Source organism: Felis catus, chromosome B2, assembly GCF_018350175.1.
Source record: "Felis catus isolate Fca126 chromosome B2, F.catus_Fca126_mat1.0, whole genome shotgun sequence".
Lineage (NCBI taxonomy): Eukaryota > Metazoa > Chordata > Mammalia > Carnivora > Felidae > Felis > Felis catus.
This window is the reverse complement of record NC_058372.1, coordinates 127,722,677-127,744,113: the sequence shown is the minus strand read 5'-3', so window position 1 is coordinate 127,744,113 and position 21,437 is coordinate 127,722,677. Positions and strand designations below refer to the sequence as shown.

The following is a 21,437-nucleotide window of genomic DNA, read 5'->3' as shown; positions in this document are numbered from 1 at the left end:
GTTCTTGGATTTTGAGGACTACAAATCATATTGTGCTACTACACCTTCTTGTGATACATTCAAGAGTTCCCAGAGGCAAATACCAAGAAATGGAATTCCTGGGTCACAGTATATGTATTTTTTTCACTTCTGAGAGCTACTCTCAAGCTGTCCTCCAAAACAGATTACCAATATGCAGTTATATCACGAACATATACAAGCGCTCATTTCCCCAAACCCATGAAAATTTGATACTATTAAACTTCCTATCAGTCTCAGGATTTTAAGTGATTTTTCATTTTCATTCCTAAAAAAGTACTGCATATTTACTGCATAGCTCTATATTCCCCTGTATCAATTAGGAGTAGTTATCAATAAAAGAAAGAAAATCTGTCAAATTTTGTTGTTTGCTTTTTAACAAATTGTCTTGTGGCAGTTCTTTACACAGTATAAAGGAGGAATAGAATGTTTTCCCCTCAAATGGCACCTTGTGAACACCATCCCTCTTCCCTGCTTTACTTTTCTCCTCAGCACGTAATCATATTCTATTTATTTATCCACTATCTCTACTCCAACTCAAATTTAAACTCTGTGATGATGGCGATTTTCGTCTACTCAGTTTGCTGATGTACCCTTGGCTTGGCATGTAGGGTAATGCTTGGCCTTCGATAAACATTTTCTGAATAGATAAGTACATGGACGAAAGAATGGCTCATTCTGCCCCACTGACTGAAATGCCACTTTTAACATTCATTATCATATATTAAGCTTCCATGGGATAAAAGGGCCCAATTCTGTATACTGTCCGTCCTGTTTCATTTGTCTCCTGGCCTATCACTGCTTTATTTACTAGAGCTTTATAACATGGCTTGGTATTTGTTACTCTCAGGATTTCCAATTCAATTATGTCTACTCGATCATATCTTTTAAAAATATATTAAGATATATATACATATATAATATGCAGTTATTTACTCTCTCTTTTTAATTTTAATAGCTTAATCTGAAGAAACTACTTTTTAATGCTTAGGCTTTTAGTTTATGCCATGTTACATACAGAGTTTGATGTTTATTAATGTATTTATTTTCATATATCGAATTTAAGGGTCTGATCCATCTAGGTTTTTATGCAAGAAAAAAATGGAGTTCCAAAAGTACTGTACAGATTTATACTGCTACACAGTTTAAAAAGCATGGTGTTTTCATTTTCCCTGCACACCAGCCAGCACTGGGTATCACTTTGTCCCAAAACCAGGTTCTAATTTGAAAAGCAAAAAACCCGATCATTTTAAACATCCATTGGTCACAAATGTGACCAAATTTTCTTCTTCTTCTCTTTCTTTTAACCAGTCATATTTCTTTAGCATGTTGTCTGTTAGGTTTCAGTCATCTCTCCCTTCCCCCCACACCTTTTAAAACATGGTTGAACACCCTTTCCTTTTAAACCAGTCACATCTCTTTTGAGCTGATCAAGATCTGTGCCTGCCTTAAACTCCTTTTCTTCTTATGACTGTGACTGAACTCCCCAAGACTTCCTCTTTGTGAGCTGTTCAGGTTTTTTCTTCCAGCATTTTTGCTGCATTTTTTCTTCTAAAGTACATCACATGAGCTCTTTGGAAAACAAACATATTGGCTGCAAATATGATGCCGTCTTTCAATTTTTGAATGCTGATTTGAAACACAGAGGCTTGAAATATTATGTACTCAAAGCTATTATTTGTGATTTTTTTTTTTCTTGTCAATTCTGTGCTTAGAAAAGTTCTTTTATCTCCAAGGGACTTGATACTCATTTACATGATTTTTCTAGTTTTTCCTACATTTTAATTTTTCAAATTTAACTCTTTTACTTGCATTTCCTCTCCTCCCAAGTTACTGGCAACAATCTCAAATAAACTTAATAAATGATCCTTCCTTTCTCCAATGATCTGTGGTTCCCTCTTTAATATATTTTTATTTTTTAGATTTCCTGGCTATTTGATTTGCTGAAATCACAGATCAAATGTCATCTTTACAAATGACAATATCTGTAACTGGTAATATGCTTCTTCTTCCTCCAAATTTAATCTTGCCATGTTTTACAGTATTGCCAAAATTCTACCAAGAATTTTAAGTATTCTTGCTCTTATTTTTAAGAGGAAGGCTTCTGCTTGGCAGTAGGGATCAATTTCGTGCCAGGTTGTTTATAGTCACACTACTAGAGTCCCCGCCCTATGCTATATTGAAACGGCAGCCTCTGGGACCTACATGATCCCAAGGATTGGCAAGAAAACGAGCTGGAGTGTGGGAAAGAAACTATTAGCATTTCTACTGATAATTTGTATATCATTCTTTATGTTTCTATGTTTCTGTATCTTTAAAAATACATATAGTGTTTTTATAATACATTAGTACATCAATATGCAAATATAATTTATAATTTACACAATATAATTAAAGATTAATTTTTTTAAAAAAACTCATGGATAGGTTAAGAATCACTACTCACAGCATCCTTACTCCTCTCAACTATAAACTATATTTTCTTACCCCAACCTACCACTTACGTCTTCCACAGGGCCCCATTCCTTCTACCATATCCCTTGGAGCTACTGCTTTATAATCGGAAAAATCCCCTACATGTCCTCAGATTCCTTCTCCCTGTCTTCACTAAACCTTGATGTCACCTCAAGAAATTCTCTTATATTCTTCGTATCTCGGGACTGGCAAGTATAATGGTTTTTTTTTCTGTGCATTCCATTGCTACTTACAGTTTTTTCTCCATGTTTTCTAAAAACACTGGTCTAGGGCTCAAGCCCCTCTCTTCCACCTGATCTTGTTAATGCCTGTAACTGCCCAAGGACCTCAAGGTCCTTCTGTGTCCATCATTGAAAATTTTCCTGTTCATGTGGATAATTAGTAATTGTGGCAGAGACTGCTAACTGCCTACCCACATTCTTTCTTCCTACCTCCTTTGCTAACGAGCCCCCTTTATTATTAAGGGCATTGTAATGTACCTAGCCAAAAGTACATTTCCCAGTATTCCTCAAAGCACGATACGACCAAGTAACTAAAACTGGCACCATATTATCAGAAGTTGTTGGAAGAGAATTCTGGAAGTCACCTTAAAAGGGGGAATGACAGCTGGGGAAAGGTTTCATTGACCCTTTCCCTCTTCTACTTCTGCTGCCTAAAATAGAAATGGTATGACTGAAACTCTAGTAGATACCTTAGATCACAACGCAACCCTGCAAATGGTAATAATCATGTGCTGGCTTGTAGAGCTGAAATTGGAAAGCACCTTGGTCCCTGCAGACTTCATGGATTTGGCACACACTGGGTACTACCAACATCAGACTTTGTTTTAAATGAGGAAGTCAAGTCCTTCTTTTACTTAGCCATTGTTATTCTGGATTTTCAGCAATAAGAAAGCAAATCTAATCTTAAAAATACATAGAACCATCTTCTCAATTCTTATTGACCTGGTCTCCAAAATTTGTATGCACTCTCCCTTATATGCCAGTCACTCCATAATTAAATTACCACCTCAAACTGTTGTACTTCCAAAATCAGTATATTAAGTACCAAGTCTAAATACAATTTCCCTTTTTTCCAACTTAAAGTTATGCCTATTAAAACAGGTGTCCAGTTCACGGGTGTCTATTTCTTCATTTACAATCAAGTCTTTTCTCCTTTAACTTCTCTCGGCAACCAGCTTTTATTTTACAATGTATTTTTCTAGAATTTCATTGCCCTATGTCCTTCTATCCCATAATCTTTTTACTATATTCCTCTGGCAAAAGTACACTCATATATAAACTCAACAATCCTCATTCTCTATGCCTATATTTGAGAAATACCACTAGCAGATTAGCATCATTATAATTATTCAAATTATCAACCTCAAATGAGCTTAACACATGCCTTCCCAACCTCCCAAATAACTATTTCAAACATACGTCAATCTATTTTTTTTTATGTTTATTTATTTTTGAGAGGGAGAGAGACAGAGTGTGAGCAGGGGAGGAGCAGAGAGAGGGAGAGACACAGAATCTGAAGCAGGATCCAGGCTCTGAGCTGTCAACACAGAGCCCAATGTGGGGCTTGAACTCATGAACCGCGAGATCATGACCTGAGCCGAAGTTGGACATTTCACCGACTGAGCCACCCAGGCACCCTTTGGTCAATCTCTTTAAACAACAACCTCAAAAACATGCACTGAAAATGTAATATACGTTAGTTAATTATTCACTACCTATATACACTACTGGCTAACACGATGTCATGAAAATGTGAGGAAATACAATACAAACAGTTTGGTTTTCCTAGGAGGTCTTTCTCCTTACCTTCTTAACATGGTAGTGGACACTATATGAATCCTACAATCCATGGAGTATAATTAGCTATTTGGTGAACGAACTTTGGGGATAAATGGCTATCCAGCATAGACAGGTTGAAAAGATGAGATGGATTCTTAGGTTTCCAATGGCTTAAGTGGCAGCCATCTAGGACTTGACCATTAAGGAAACACGCAGAGATTAATTGAGCAGTTTTCTTTTTACCACGAGAAAATGATTTAAGTGATTTATTCATATGCAAAAAGTACAATTCTCAGGGGGCACTTGGGTGGCTCAGTCAGTTAAGCATCCCACTCTTGATTTCAGCTCAGGTCATGATCTCAGTTTGTGAGATAGAGCACTGAGTCAGGCTCTGTGCAGACAGCGTGGAGCCTGCTAGGGATTCTCTCTATCTCTGCCCTTCCCCGGCTCTCTCTCTATCTCAAAATAGATAAATAAACCTTAAAAAAAATTTTTTTTAAAAGTACAATTCTCAGTTTCTAATTTGTTATTTTTAACTACCACTGTTATTTACAATAAAAATGGAGAGTATCTAAATCTTATTTCTTCGGAAGCAAAAAATCAAATTATTCTCAATTCACTATCACCACAACCATTATTATACTTCCTCACAACACAGTATCAGCTCCTGTCCTTTACCAGTTAACCTTAACACAGATGTTTGATACTTGCTATAAAATGTAATGACAATACAGTTCATTGGTTTTGCCTTCATACATTTTCTTTCTTGGTTTATGTGCATAATTTAGTCTTTGCAAATACAAGTAACACCCTTAATTGAAGAACTGGAAAGAATCATCACAGAATTGGAAACAGGATAAAATTGGCCTGGCTTTAACATTTTTTAATATATCACATGTTTGATTTCTTAAATACAGAAAATTATCTTCTGATACATTTTTTAATATTAATAAAAGTGAGAAGACCTTAAATCTACTTGTGAAAATTAATATGTACACAAAAAGATCTTTTTGCCAGAAGGGATGGAAAAGGAATCACTTTCATGTACAGCTCGAGACAAGTAATTCATTGTAGCAGCAGCAGGATGATGAAAAATTAATGTCTAACATGGAAAATTACCTACTAAAACAGAAAAAATATGTAGCTAAAATCATGTATAAGAAAATATATTTGATTTATTTCATCAAGGAAATGTGTTTATTTTTATGAATAAATATTATTTGAAGATGAGTAATGAGGCACATTTGCAAAAGGATTAACTACTTTCCAACCTAACTTTAATTTAATGTGAAGCATTTAGGAGATAAACATTTACAAATCCTGAAGGTATGTGTAATTCAAAGTTCCATAAAATCTAAACATTAACATTCTAACACATCCTTGCTTAAACATGAGAAATATAAAACTATGAAATGCATGATATAAATATACAAAAAAAAGATATATAAAAGCAGTTGTGAAGAGTGATGCTTTGATAGGTGAAATAAACATGGCACTCAAATAGGAATCATTATGATTTACACTGATGTTTAAAAGAAGATTTTTTTCCAATAAATAGAACTGAATATATTACTCTATTTGTAAGTATATTGTAAATATTTGCTATATGGTTAGTATTAGCTTTTGTGAAGGGACTTCTGAGCCAAAGATTAAAAAGAAAGTATGAATGAGTGTCTACTAATAAAGGGTGTTTACTTTGCTCATTCCTTCATTTAACAATATTTTTGGAGCTCCTGTCATAATATAGTAGCTTTAAGAAAAAGTGAACTACTCTTGAATTCTTACTAGAAGATTATGCTGGTATAGAGCAAATACTAAGTGACTATTTGATTACTAAAACGAGACCAGATTCAAATTTTGGCCATGATGGAGTAATGAGACTTGCCATTCACCATAAACATCAAAAAACTAGACAAAATATATGAACCACATTTTCACAAATGGAAACAGATGGGAAGACCATGACACCTGGAGAAAGGAAACAAATGAGACGACCACACCAATGATCAGCCCAGCATTCTTCCTGGAGGCACATTTTTCTTTTTAATACAGAGCGCGAGTGCGGGAGGGGCAGAGTGAGAGGGAGACACAGAATCCGAAGCAGGCTCCAGGCTCTGAGCTGTCAGCACAGGGCTGGATGTGGGGCTTGAGCTCAGGAACCATGAGATCATGACTTGGGCTGAGGTCGGAAGCCTAAGCAACTGAGCCACCCAGGTGCCCCTTTGGAGGCACATTATAAACTAAGGAGTAGGGGGGAGACCCAAGCAGAGCATAGTCTAGTAGAGTTGAGAAAACAGACTATAGAGTTCAGGTCTCCAGAAGCAGCTATAAATGGAGGCGCAGAGTTCGGAAGAGTGGAATCCATGCAGAAAAGAACCCCAAAAATCTGACCAAGGATAAACTTGAGGCTAAGCTGAATACTACCAGGTGTAGGTGTACAGGGAAACTCCACAAAGTCAAAGAGTGAGCAGAAGCCGTGAGTGGAACCAACGCCAAAGCACATCCCCAAAACTGGGATGCTTTCAAGTTCCAGCCAGGGTGCAGAGCCCTTAATGCTTATCCAAAATATTCAGTAGAGACCCTAAATTTGGGATATGCTTTAGTAGAGGATTATCGTGTCCTCAGAGCTACTTTAGACCGGCTGCCAAAACTAATAACAAACAAAATAAGGCACAAACATATCACACTGAACTGCAACTAACTTAACTGTAGGCCAGATCAAATCTGTTCAAAACTATAAACTCTAGATGTTCAAGAACTTAAAATTCACTGCCCTACAACGAATCAAAAATTACTAAAGTGGCAATAAGCAGGAGAATGTAAATAGCCCAATAAGATCAAACACTGACAAAATAACAGAAAGTGACATTAAAAATAGCAGTGACATTAAATTACTGGGAAATCATAATGAAGTATTTAATGGAAAACATGAACGAGGAGAGAAACAGAACATATATAACACAAATGGAACTTCTGGAGATGAAATATACCTGAAATAAAAAATGTATTGGATAGGGATTAACAGAAGTTTAGACACCATGAGAGAAAGATTAGTATACTTCAGAACACAGCAATAAAAACTACTCTACGCAGGGAAAAAGGGATTGAAAAGAAAAAGAAAAAGAAAACCAGAGTCTCAGTGAGTTATGAAAAAAAAATGTTCTAATGTATGTGTAACTGGATTCGCCAAAGAGGGTGGGGAGGTGTGGTTAAAAAAAAAAAAAAAAAAAGAAAGAAAGAAAAGAAAAGAAAGAAAAAGAATTGAGTGCTGAAGAAAAATATAAACAAATTAAAATTCTTTATCCAGCAAAAATATCTCAAAAATAGATATGAAATTAAAGTCTGTTTCACACAATAGAAGCTGAAAGAATTTGCCAGCAGCAAGCCTACGTAAGAAATGATAAAGCTCTTCCACAGGAAAGAAAATGATACCAGATTTCAAAGTGGGATCTAACGAGAGGAGTAATAAGTGCTGAAAATGGTAATTATGTGTGAAAATATTTCAACATCTTATTTCATTTTATAAATTTCTTGTAAAAAATGACAGTTAATGAAATTGAAATGTATGCTAGGGTTTATGACATATCTACAAGTAAAATGTATGGAAACAAAGGATAGGAGAAGGGAAAAGAAAAGTTCTTACTTGGATTCTGAGGCAGTATGTTATATGATAGTAGACTATGATAAGTTAACATAAACGCTAGAGCAACCACTAAAAACATAAGACGAGGAGGAATATCTAAGAAGCCCATAGTTGAGGCACAAGGGAATCCAAAGTGCTTCCAAAGAGAAGCAGTAACTGAGGTTAAGAAACATCTAAAAACCAAAAAACCCTGACAAGCCACAGAAAAATAAACGATGAAGTGAACGAAAGCAGGAACTTCACAAGCATTGAAACCTCTTTCATGTAATAACATGCTGCTCAAAAATAAGTTTTCACCTCGAACGTCAAACATAATTGTCATAAAAAAAGACACTTTAAACCTGCACAGGTGCCAAAGCAAAACGATGACAGTAAAGGACGAATTACCTGACACCAGCCCCCTGGGCCTTCAACCTTAGGGACAGACTGAGAATCTAAAATGAAATGATTTACCTCACTCAAAACTAGGAGGAACTATTGGGGCGCCTGGGTGGCGCAGTCAGTTAAGCGTCCGACTTCAGCCAGGTCACGATCTCGCGGTCCGTGAGTTCGAGCTCCGCGTCAGGCTCTGGGCTGATGGCTCGGAGCCTGGAGCCTGCTTCCGATTCTGTGTCTCCCTCTCTCTCTGCCCCTCCCCCATTCATGCTCTGTCTCTCTCTGTCCCAAAAATAAATAAACGTTGAAAAAAAAAAATTAAAAAAAAAAAAAACAAAAACTAGGAGGAACTATTAAAATGATCATTTTTTTTTTTTTTTTTAAATTTTTTTTTCAGCGTTTATTTATTTTTGGGACAGAGAGAGACAGAGCATGAACGGGCGAGGGGCAGAGAGAGAGGGAGACACAGAATCGGAAACAGGCTCCAGGCTCTGAGCCATCAGCCCAGAGCCCGACGCGGGGCTCGAACTCACGGACCGCGAGATCATGACCTGGCTGAAGTCGGACGCTTAACCGACTACGCCACCCAGGCGCCCCTAAAATGATCATTTTTAAAAAAATAAAACTCATGTTTGCAACACAATTCCACAAACAAACAAAAGGTAAATAAATGGGGAATGTTAATGGATAAATCAGCTGTCCAACTGTGCTTTATTATTAACCTGTGATTGCTACAATCATGTAGCCTGAGTCAGCCTGTAATAAAAAATGGTAAGTACTCTGACAACAGGACTACAGACTTCCATTAATCACAGAGATTCACAAATCAGTAAGAAAGGGGGAGATCTTTACTGGTCTAGTTAAGTTTGTCTCACTGGCTTCAAAAGATCTAATTTCTGTGTGATTAACAACAGAAAAAAAATAATAGGCAACTGGTTATTAATCCTCAAACCCATCTGATTTAACATATCAATTAAAAACTCCCTTATTATTTAGCCTTTATTTAAACTAAATTACAATTTTACACCCCATGTTCTGTTACAGCTCAAAATTGAAATGGCCATACCTGTTTACAACTTCCTGAACAACTGTTTTTAATTTTCCTATGATCATAAACAAATGACTCTCAAAGAACATCTACGCTTTCATTAAGTCTGTTAATTGTACACTGTCACCCTCTAGAGGAAACTTTAAAAAACCGAACTTGAAACTATGTTTAGTTACTTAAGCTAATACCAAGGGAAGGACTCTTTATGGGGTTTAGCTTTATCTACAACACCAAATGACAGAATCAAAATATTTACCATAAAGAGTCCACATTTAGAGACTCAAATATTTTCTGGCTTCATTAAAGAAAAAAAAAAAAAAAGAGAGAGAGAGAGACACACACACACACATGTTGCTCAAAATTATGTTAATAACATCAAGCCTGTCCTCCATTTCTACCCTTCAGTTATCACAATCTCCCAGATTACACTGCATTGGCTTTTTGCCCCCCTTTCATTTTTCACCAATTAGGATAGTCCCTTTACCCTCACTCACTCTGCAACTGGTTTTCTAATTACCACCTACTATCACAGATTTTTCATACAACTATTTCTCAACTAGCATCTGCCATTCAGATCCTGGTTCCATCACTTACTAACGGAAGAATCAGGATGATTTTAGGGTTCAAATCAGATATCCTGAAAGAAAGCATTGTTACAAATGCCAAGAGCTACATGAATGTTGTCTGCTTCTTTATCCAGTGACAACTCTATGGCCATAGTTCCCTCTAGGGACCACAGGTTGCCTTACAATCCAAGTCAATTTAACAGACATTTTTGAGCCCTTTTTCTTTACTGTGTCAGTATCTCTAGTGGCCTAGCACTAAGTGACACTGTAAATAGATAAAAAGCACCCAGAAGGGTGCTTAAGTTTAAAGCCTAGAAGACACAATAGGCCTTAAGTTTAAAGCCTGGAAGAGACAACAGAAAATGAAAAGCAGTTAAGGTAAAGCCATACAAAGCACGATGAGGACAAAGAAAAGAAGCACCTTAGGAAGTTTAGGAGAAGGCCTCCCAGAAAAAGTGACATTCAAGTAGTACATAAGGATAAAGTAGAGTAAGGGTGGTGAAGAAGTAAAGAGTTGTCAGGACAGAGCGAACAAAATGTTAGAAGACTTGAAGACAAGAGACAAATGAGAAAGGTTCGGGAAACAATGAAATTCAGCTTGATTAGAACTGCTAAAGATGATTTCAGAGTTCAAATAACTAAGGGCACTTACATATGGAGCTACTATAGGTGGCTTTTATTTAAAAAAAAAAATTTTTTTTTTACGTTTATTTATTTTTGAGACAGAGAGAGATAGAGCACGAATGGGGAGGGGCAGAGAGAGAGAGGGAGACACAGAATCGGAAGCAGGCTCCAGGCTCCGAGCCATCAGCCCAGAGCCTGACGTGGGGCTCGACTCACAGAAGCGAGATCGTGACCTGAGCTGAAGTCGGACGCTTAACCGACTGCGCCACCCAGGCACCCCATAGGTGGCTTTTAAAAAACAATTTGGTTTTAATATAGCTTTTGCTTTGAAATTTTTTATGGTATGGAATATGTTCACTTACAGAACAGAAAACAAACAACAAAAAATTCAAAAGAAACACTATATGAAACTAAAAGCCACAATCTTTTTCTCCAAGTATATACACATTAAAAAGTTCAAATTATGTGTGTGTGTGTGTGTGTGTGTATATACACAATTTTATATCCTGCATTTTCATACAAACTTCCTCCCATGTTACAAAAGATGCTTTGTAATTCTTAAATGATTACATTACTTTCCACCCAGTAGATATGCCATAACTTAATTAACCATCTCCACAGTGATCTGTATTTTGGTTATTTTGCATTTTCCACAAATGTATAAATAATCATCCAGAGAACTCCACATAAAGCCCTCAATATATTTGTGATTATTTCCTAAGCACAAGCTTTCCAAAACTAGAATTACTGAATTACAGATATTTTTGTGATTCAATCCATTTTGCCAAAATGCTTTCCAAAACTTTTGTACCAATTCACACTGCCTTGTCAATGGAGATTTCACTGTAAATTCATCTGCACTGTTACAATTTTACAGCCAAAAAAAATTAGTGATTTTTTGTTTTTAAAATTTTTTAAGTTTATTTATTTTGAGAGAGAGAGAGAGAGGGAGAGAGAAGGGGAGCTTGAGTAGGGCAGGGGCAGAGATGGGGGTGGGGGGAGAGAGAATCTCAAGCAGGCTCCGCACCATCAGACTCAGGGCTTAAACCCACCATCCAGGAGATCATGACCCGAGCCGAAATCAAGAGTCAGACACTTAACCTACTGAGTTAGTTGCAAAACGTAAGTGATTTTAATTTACATTACTAGTTATGCTGAATTTTAATGATTCCCATTCCTTCTTTCAGCAGTTGTATATACATGTTCTTTGTCCATTTCTCTATGGGTATCTTAGGTTTTATAAAATGATTTTATATGAGTGTTTTATATACCACGGATATTGGCCCTTTGTCTCATCTACTGGAAATATTTTTCCTATGCAACGTTTTTAAAATTGTAGTGTGTGTCATACAGAATTTCTAAGTGTTTACAGTTAACTCTATCATTTATTTGTTTATTTATTTATTTATTTAAACTAAGCATTTAAAACAGACTACCTGTTCTAATCTAGTGGCTCAAGGGATGACCTGTCTGAAGTAGAAACTTGGAACCTCTGTCAGTAGTTTAGGTGTAAGATAAGGGTATGGTATATACCAAAAGAAAATGAGGAGATAAGTAAAATTTTTAAAATTTAATGACTGATTGATTGTGAAAGATATGAGGGAAGGGAAAAAAGGTTAAGCTTGTAATTTCTAGTTAATAAATTTGCAAATCTGACAGAAATGGAAGATATTCTAGAAAACTTTAATATATCAACACAGGTTCAAGCCAAAAATGTGTATTTTTTAAGTTTACTTATTTATTTTGGGAGAGAGAGAGAGTGCGAGTGAGGGAGGGACGGAGAGAGAGAGAGGGAGAGAGAATCCCAAGCAGGCTCCTCACTGTAAGTGCAGAGCCCGATGTGGGGCCTGAACTCACGAACCATGAGATCATGGCTTCAGTCCAAGTTGGATGCTTAACTGACTGACTGACCCACCCAGGTACCCCCAAGCCAGAAATATTTTAAATGGAAGAAATTGGTAAATATATAAAATAATTTCCCCCCAAACAACAAAGGTCTGCTCTACAAGGACTTCTTTAATCAAAAGAGAGAGATAGATCTACTGTGTTTTAGTCCAAGTCAGATAGGAGAACCTTTTCAACAAGTATTTAGGAAACCAGCATGACATTGTTACTAAAAATCTGACAATGATAACACTCAAAAAAAAAAAAAAAAGAGCTAAATCAATATTATTTAGGAACTCTTCTTGGGGGAGAAAAACAAAAAACAGACTAGGACACTAAGAAAAATACACAATAAAGCATACAGATTTGATACCAACAGCATATAAAAAAGCAAAAACTGAAAAACTGGGTAGTAGCAAAATTTAAAACTTTGTGACTCCATTATGAAGACAAAAGAGAAGCTACAGACTGGGAAAAATATTTGCAAAACACATATCTAAGAACTTACAGTAACTACAATATATAAAGAACTCTCAAAACTGTAAAGATAAAGGGGGGAGGGGCAAAAACACATTTTGTTGAAAGGTGATATACAGATAGTAAATAAGCACAAGATGTTAATTTCATGGGGAAATAAAAATTAAAGCCATGATGTTAACATAACTACCAGAATGACTAAAATAAAAATAGTGACACAGGAAGCCTGGGTGGCTCAGCTGGTTGAGCATCTGACTCTTGATTTCATCAGATGCTCTGTGCTGAGCATGGAAGCCTGAGATTCTCTCTCTCTCCCTCTGCCTCTTTCCCCTGCTCACACACACACTCTCTGTAAAAATTAAAAAAATAAAATAAAAAAAGAGTGACATACCAAATGCCAGCAATAACATAGAGAAACTGGGTCACTCGCCACTCACGTTGCTGATTGGAATGTACAATGGTACAGCCAATCTGGAAAAGTTTTGCTAGTTTCTTATAAAACTAAATACCAAGAAGGGGTAGGGAGCTCTGTGGGATCTCTTTCATAACAGATCTCTTTCATGAGGCCTCCATTCTTATGACCTAATCGTCCCCCAAACACCTCATCTACTAATACCATTACTTTTGGGGGGTTAGGATTTCAACACGAATTGGGGAGGAGGGAGGCAACCATTCAGATCATAGCACAACCCAAATGTCCTTCAATGGCTGAACTGTTATACTCTGGTACATTCATACCATGGAATATTACTGAGCATTAAAAAGAAACAAAATATTGATACATGTAACAAGTTAGACGAGCTTCCGGGCAATTATTACTTGCTGAGTGAAAAAAAGTCAAGTCTAAAGGGTATATAATGATTGCATTTATATAATATTTTTAAATGATAAAATATAATATAAATGATAAAATATAATATTTTTTAAATGATAAAATTTTAGAAATGAAGAATAGGTTAGTGGTTGCTAGGATACAAGGATAGGGTAAGGTTGACAAGAGACAGATGTGGATTTAGAAAAGTAACATGAGGGATCCTTCGTAGGGAACTGTTTTCCTGACTATGGTGATACAGGAACCTGTATCTGATAAACTGCTTGGAACTAAATACACACACACACACACACACACACACACACACACACACACACACACAGGAATATACATAAAACTGGGGAAGTCTGAATAAGATTGGTGGATTTTATCAATGTCAATATTCTGGTCATAGTATTATCGTTTTTGTTTTTTGTTTTTTTTTTTGCAAGACATTACCACTGGAAGACATGGAGTAAAGGGTACAGGATCTTTCTGTATTATTTTTGGGACATGCATGCAGATCTACAAGTATCTAAAAAAAAAAAAAAAAAAATGGTTAATTAAAAAAAAAAAAAACTAATGGGATTCTTTCCAGGAATGGAAGGATGTTTTAAATGAGAACATTTACTATTTTGTTATAACTTACTAAATTAACAAGTTCAAAGAAGTAAGCACAAGCACATTACCACTTGCACAAATAGTACAAAAAGGTAATTTGATACATAGCATTCAATATACATTCCTGATTTAAAAAGAAAACAAAAGACCAAACAACATAAAAATATAGAAATATTAAGGTCATAATTTAAAAAATGATAAAACACTAGGGTATTCACATTAAGCCCATAGATAAATCATTTCTGGAAATCATATAACACCAAAATGGAGGAGGCACAATAACTATACCTTATGCTAGATACTATACCTCTGACTTCATCTAAAACTCATTATAAACATAGTAAGGTAAGGGGCGCCCAGTGGCTCAGTTGATTAAGCATCTGACTTCAGCTCAGGTCATGATCTTGCAGTTCATGAATTCAAATCCCGAATCGGGCTCTGTGCTGTCAGCTCAGAGCCTGGAACCTGCTTCAGATTCTGTTTTTCCTCTCTCTGCCCCTCCCCCACTCTTTCTCTCTCTTGTGTGTGCTCTTTCTCTCTCTTAACGAAGGAGTAAACAGTAAAACATTTTTTAAACATAGTAAGGTAAATTATAAAACAGAGCATTGGAATTCTTTCCATTACATTTCCTTACTGTAGCTAGAGCATGTCAAAAAGCTATAAATTACTCTATAGTCACTATATAGTTCATTTATTCAATCAACAGACAAAATTTACACATATCCACCATGTCTTAGGTACTATATTAGGAGTCAGAGATTCCAAGATCATCAAATAAGACATACTTTGCTCTCATAGAGCTTATGCTCTAGTGAAATGTTAGTAACATTTAGAGAGATGGCATTCATTAAATATTTATGAATGTCAGTTGTGTGCCAGGTGGTGAGAGAAAACAAGATACTTATTCCCTGTCCTTCAGGAGAATCTGGAAGATTAAAAGGTAAAAAGGTGTTTATAACACCATGTAATTAAGATGAGGGGCACACTGGAACAATTTCTAGAGTATCCTTTGGAGGTAATGAAAAACAGCCTATAAAATGTAGAATTTGTATTGGATCAGTACTAGTAAGTTAGCCAGGTGAAGAGGAAGTCAGGGGGATTCCAGGCAAAGCCTCAGAAGTAAAAGACAACAGGGAGCTTTACTGGTCAGCAAGTACTTCAGCATAATAATCTTCTTTTTTTTTCCTCACCAAAAATTCTTTGCTCTAGGAAATTTAGAAAATTGTTTGCACGAAGATTATAGAAATGTATCCCTTCGCACACTTTTAAGTTGACATCTATCACTTTTCATCAGATATTTAAGCAAGTATAAAAGATGTAACTTCTGTACATCAAATTCAGACATCTAAAATTGTATCACTCTTTCAGCTGTTAAGTATCATTAACAATTTGGTATCATAATCTATTTTAAAATGGAAAAAGCTCTTTCTTCAAGAGTCAGAAATGATACATTTTGTTATTTCTTTTAAACTACATTTCCATTTACTTATCCTACTGAATTTTATTATAAAAGAATATATTTGTATGCTCAAAAGTCCTAACCTGATTAGCATACTTCTCTGCAAAAAAAAAAAAAAGTATCAAAATTGGGGGCATCTGGGTGGTTCTGTCTGTTAAGCATCTCTTGATTTCAGCTCAGGTCACAGTTCATGGAATTGAGCCCCACAACCAGCTAAGCGCTGTCAGTGCTGAGCCTGCTTGGGACTCTTTCTCTCCATCTGCCCCTCCCCTGCTTTCTCTCTCTCTCTCTCTCTCTCTCTCAAAATAAACATTTAAAACAATTTTAAAAATGTATAAAAACAGAAATTTAAATTTATCAAAACTTCCTGTGAAATAAGGTGCTCAGCATTAAAGTTTTTCCTCTGGATTTGAGGTTTTTGTGATTATTGTAATGAATAATTGATCAAAACAACATCAATATTTATACATTTCAATAATAATTAAAAAGAAAAAGTAAAATTTACTGTTAATGTGTCTTATAATGAGCTAAACTGTGTATCTAGGAATCAGTATGATTTACTGTCATAATGAACCAGAGTAATGTATTGGTTCTATTCCCACTTTTATGAATTTAACATAGGAGAAAGTTCAGAGAAACTTTCTCTTTCAGAGAAAGTTCATTCACATAAAACAGTAGATGAGAATGGAAGTTTTGTCACAGCAGAATCATAGAATTCTTTTCATTCCTTCTGGGTTTCAGGCTAAAAAGCATATAATCATCTATCGTCAAATACTATTTTTAATAATCTCTCTTAGCTGATATTTCATATAGGTCAGCCTCAAAATTTGTTTTAAAACGAGAAAAGGACTTGTCACCCCATCATTAGAGTTATTCATTTTCTCAATTCTGTGAAGCATACCAAAAAATCTTACGAGGATTCATCATGTCCTTTCATTCAGAGGCTTGTTTATTCTAAGACACTGAAACAAGATTGGGAAAACTGAAATGCTGTTCATTTCAACATGCTCTGGCAAAGAAAACAAAAACATTAGAAAAACTCAAAACCAATTCAAATGTTTTTATGTTATTACTTGCTTTAAATGTATTTCTGAAAAAACAAAATACCTCAGAGCCGAAAATTAGGCTCATTTAGTTGGAGCATGTCTATCGTGTAACATAAATGGCAAAACCTGCTGCTAATGCCAAACCAGCCTGCCAATGGTGGCTTACTTTTCAGAAAAATACGATTTAATTTTCCAATCAAATAAGTGTTAACCCATGTCCCCATTCACCGCATCTCATCTGACTTCTAATTCCAAAATTTCAGTCAGCCACAAATCCTTATGTCACTTGGATGAAACAAGGCACTACCCCTTCCAGCATTTCTCCTTTGCTTTTTGGGGTTTGCTCTTCTATCAGGAATGATATTCTTTCATAATGAATAGAAAATGAAAAGGTGAGGTCATTTCAGGAAAAGTCTTACATTCTGGGAATTCGGAACACTGCAACTCAGGCCAGGTTTTAATGCGAGGCTTTGCCCTTAAACAGATACATTTATAAACATACGAGACCTCTGAAAGACAGACTTTTCCACTGTGGTCCTTGCATGTCTTTGTCCTCACAGCTAAACCTTTTCACACTCTCTCACACATGACTCTGATCCCAAAATGCCCCTCACCACCCCTCTGGATTAAATCCCAAATGATCAAACAATGGCTACTAATATCTAAGGACAATCCTTTCTCTTCCCCCTCATAAAATGTTCTGCACTCATTCCCCAAATTAGAATGTTGCTTTTGCCATCTTTTCTCATGCCCAGCGTTTTCAAATAAAGGCTTATTCTTTGCTCTGATTTTCTTCCATATAAAAAAGGGAAGGGCAGGAAGCTCTCCTTAATACCTTAATTAACAGAAACTTCACTATACCAGTAATTTGAATTGTCCCTTTTTTCCAGACACCCTGGAAGGTTTTCCACCTTCTCCCCCAGGGCAACACACCATAAGAATATTCACGAGGCATGGGAGTATGCCTTTCTTCTCTAAAGTAGGAGAAGGGCAATTGTGAACAGGATGTGGGAAAAGAGGAGCAGCATACTACTTTGCTACCCTGATCAAAGGAGCTTTGTTAGAAAAGAAACACAGAAGTTGAGAACTGGGGATATGATTCCTGTAGAATTACTTGCACCCCAAGGTTTGAAGAACACTGGTTTGGTATGTGTAAAGCACAAATCACAAGTAAAGGGGTCACCACGAGCAGTCTTCTGTTACACAACAGAATCAGACTCACATGTACAGCAGCTATAGGAATGATCAGAACACAAATACAAACAAATATTTACAAACCTTTTAAAGAAATAAGTGTTTAAAAATATAGTAACAAAAGACTATCAGAAACGGCTGGGCCAATTTAAAAACAACAAAAAGAGAACACCCAGAAATAAAAAAAAAAAAATGAAAACAGAAATTCAACAAATGGGTTATACAATAGGATATATGGAGGTGAACACAGACCTGCAGAAATTATACACAATGTAGCACAGAGACACAAAGGGATGAAAACACTAAGAGACAAAGGAGAAAAGTGAAGCACGTGTCTCATCAAAATTTCAGTAGAGAACAGAGAATACTTGAACAGATAATAGAGATTTTCCAGAATTTATGGAAGACACCCATCTGCAAATCCAGTATGCCAAAGTCCCAAACAAGGTAGATGAAAAGAAATCAAGTCTTGGGAAATTAGAATATAAATCAGGAGAGTGATAAATTGGCTATATTTTAAAATTAAGAACTTTTGAACATCAAAGGACTTCACAGAGTAAAAAAATCAAACTATGAACTTGGAGAAGACATCTGCAATGCACATATAACAAATGATTAGTATATTATTAAGAAAAGATAAACACTGAAATTAAAAAAAATAGAAGCAATAAATAGGTATTTCAAAAGGGAATCACAAATGGTAATTAACATATGAAAAGACGCTCAACCTCATTAAGATCAGTGAATTGCAAATTCAGCTTGAATTTCATGCTCACCAGATTGGACAAAATTTAAAAGTCTAATAACTTCAAGTATGGTGGGTACCTCAGTGTTCATTTTATTATTCCTTAAACCATACACACGTTATATGTATTCTTTAATATGCGTATGTTTCACAACAAAAATATTCTTTAGCTACCACTTGGATTTAGCAATGCAAATGTTTGTTCATGGCCCTGTTGAGAGCAGTTTTGGTGAAATAAAAGGCATGAAAAGCAGACTGCAATGAGCTGAAAAGGCTCTGGGAGAAAGGGAGGTACAGACAATACCCACGACTATTTCAAGCTTACCTTTGAAGTTAGGCAGACAGGACTATAACTTTACACGAATGTCATAGTGGCAGCTTTTCTTTTTTCTTTTTAAATTAAAAAAAAAAAAAAACTGGGGCAAGTTTAGAAAGAAATAGCGAAAGGGGGAAGATGACACAGAAAATAAAAGTCCCTAGGTATTCACAAAGGTATGTAATACAGAACTCATGAACGGGAATTTGTTTTAGACAGGAACAAGGGTTCCTACTTACTTCATTGTTATAAGAAATTACCTCTTTGACCTTATCGCATCATTTTTCTCCTTGCTATAGCCACTCCAGTTACAATGGGCTCCTTGATCCTCCTTCAAACAAGCCCCTGCCTCATGACCTTTGCATATATTATTCCCTCTATATTTTCCAGATGATGCAAAGCCTGTCTTTCTCTTCGTTCAAGTCTTTGCTCAGATGTGAACTCAGTGACACATTCCATAACTACCTTGAAAGTGAAACCCCCTCCTTGCTCCCTACCACCCTACTCCTAGTACTCCCTTCTCTTTTCCTTGCTTTGTCTGTCTTCAAAACCTTCTACTAGTCCATATAATATGCTCATTTTATTGTTTAATCTCCTCTCTTCCTCACTTGTATATATGCTGCATGAATGCAGGAACTGCAGCCACAGTGCCTAGTAATGCCTGATACAGGAAGAAGTTCAATAAGTACAAGGTGATTAAATGATTAATAGTCCTTCCTTCTTGTGGAACCTGAAAAACAAATATAATGGAAATAACACTGTATGATTTGAACAAAATGGGAGACAGCCTAGAGAATAATCAACTTACTGCCTACAGAAGAGGTGACATTTGGGTTAGATCTTGTATCATGAGGAGTTTGCCAAGTGGGAAAAAAAAAAACAGGTAGACATTCCAAGAAACTGAAGAACGTAGAGGTGTGAAAGGGCCTTGAATACTTGAGAAATGGGGGTACTGGAGTTTGACAGGGATGAAACTAGACCAGAGTTTAGTGAACGTTTCAATGTTCACAAAAGAGGACACATTATATGGAGCTTTTCAATGCTAAAAGTCCTTCACAGAAGATTACAATTGCTTGGTAACTTGTTTTATTTGCCGTCAAGTTTAAAGTTTACATAAAAAAACTACTAGACATACTACGAAGGAAAAAATTTGAACAACCTAATTTGTTCTCTATCAACTGTAGATTATAGGTCTCATAATCAACCCAAGTGATAGTATTGCTACCAAATGTCTTGGCCCCAGGTATTATTCAAAGAAGACAAAAAATTCCCACTGGTGGGAAGATGGTCAAATTCAAGTGCTAGTTTCCTAGCAACTCATCTCCATTTCATCATTTATGAGTTTCTGAATGGGCTTTCATGTTGTCATAATTAACCTGCACTCATTACTATGTTTTCAATTAGTCTACCTTCTTCCTTTTGTCCACATCACTACCGTCTTCGGGACACTCACCTTTGTTTTAGCCCCAACACAATTAACTTAACTGTCGAGGTGATTTTGGAGACAGAAGACTTGCTGAGTATACACAGAAAACCTTAAGATAGTGTGTCACTGAGCTCATGAGCCCATGCAGCCAGTTTGGCAATATTTAAGCCCAAGACTGGAGAGGCGACGAAAACCAGGGGTGCTTTTAAGTTTTGTCTCTCTGGGCCTGCGAGGGGGAAAAAGGGGGGAAGGTGGGGAAATCCCAGAGAAGGGCGGGGCCGCACTGTGTTCCCAGGGCAGGCCAGAGGTCAAAGCTCAGGTCTAAAGCTGAAGGGGCGGGGCCTGCCTTAATAACCAAGGGGTGGTGTGTGGGCCCCGGAGGGTAAGGAGAGGCACGGCGACTCGGAAAGACTCACAGTAATAAGCGACCACAGGGTCCCGCTTGTCATGCTCCTGAGCCGTCCTCAGATGATGCTGTATGCTCTTAAACTGGGGGGGGAGTGGGGGCAGCTGAGCAAGCGCGGCCATCTCTATTCCAGGAATCACCACTTCCTACTCGCGCGCTACCGACACTTCCGCTTCCGTCCGGCAGGTCGCGCGCACGAACGCGCAAAAATCCCGCCCACTTTCCGTTGCTCAGCGACAGCAAGTCAACTACGGGCTCCCAGCAGGGACAGTCTCAGTGTACCCGGCTCCGGGGGGGTTAGATACCAGTGTAGGCTAAGCGGCACCGCCGTGGTGCCGCTTGTGGCACCAGCGCTCTCTGCTGGCTGCGGATGGGAGGGAAAAGAGTTTTTGTTTTCTTTTACTTTCTTGCGTCCCCCAGACCTTTTTTTTCTTTCCTTTTTTTTTTCTTTTTCTTTTTTTCTTTTCTCTTTAGCGAGACGGAAAGTAGAAAGGGGAAAACATGAAGAGAATAAAGTTTGCT

The 21,437-nt window shown here is 36.8% G+C and overlaps 1 protein-coding gene across 1 annotated transcript in view; it reads right to left on the bottom strand.

Moving 5' to 3' along the window:
• VTA1 (vesicle trafficking 1) overlaps nucleotides 1–21,076 on the bottom strand; it is a 69,473-nt gene extending 48,397 nt beyond the window's left edge. Inside the window, exon 1 of the mRNA XM_003986613.6 lies at nucleotides 20,926–21,076. Coding sequence (XP_003986662.2) covers nucleotides 20,926–21,037 — 112 coding nt within the window. The 5' untranslated portion in view covers nucleotides 21,038–21,076. The remainder of the gene's footprint in view (nucleotides 1–20,925) is intronic.
• Nucleotides 21,077–21,437: the final 361 nt, after the last annotated feature.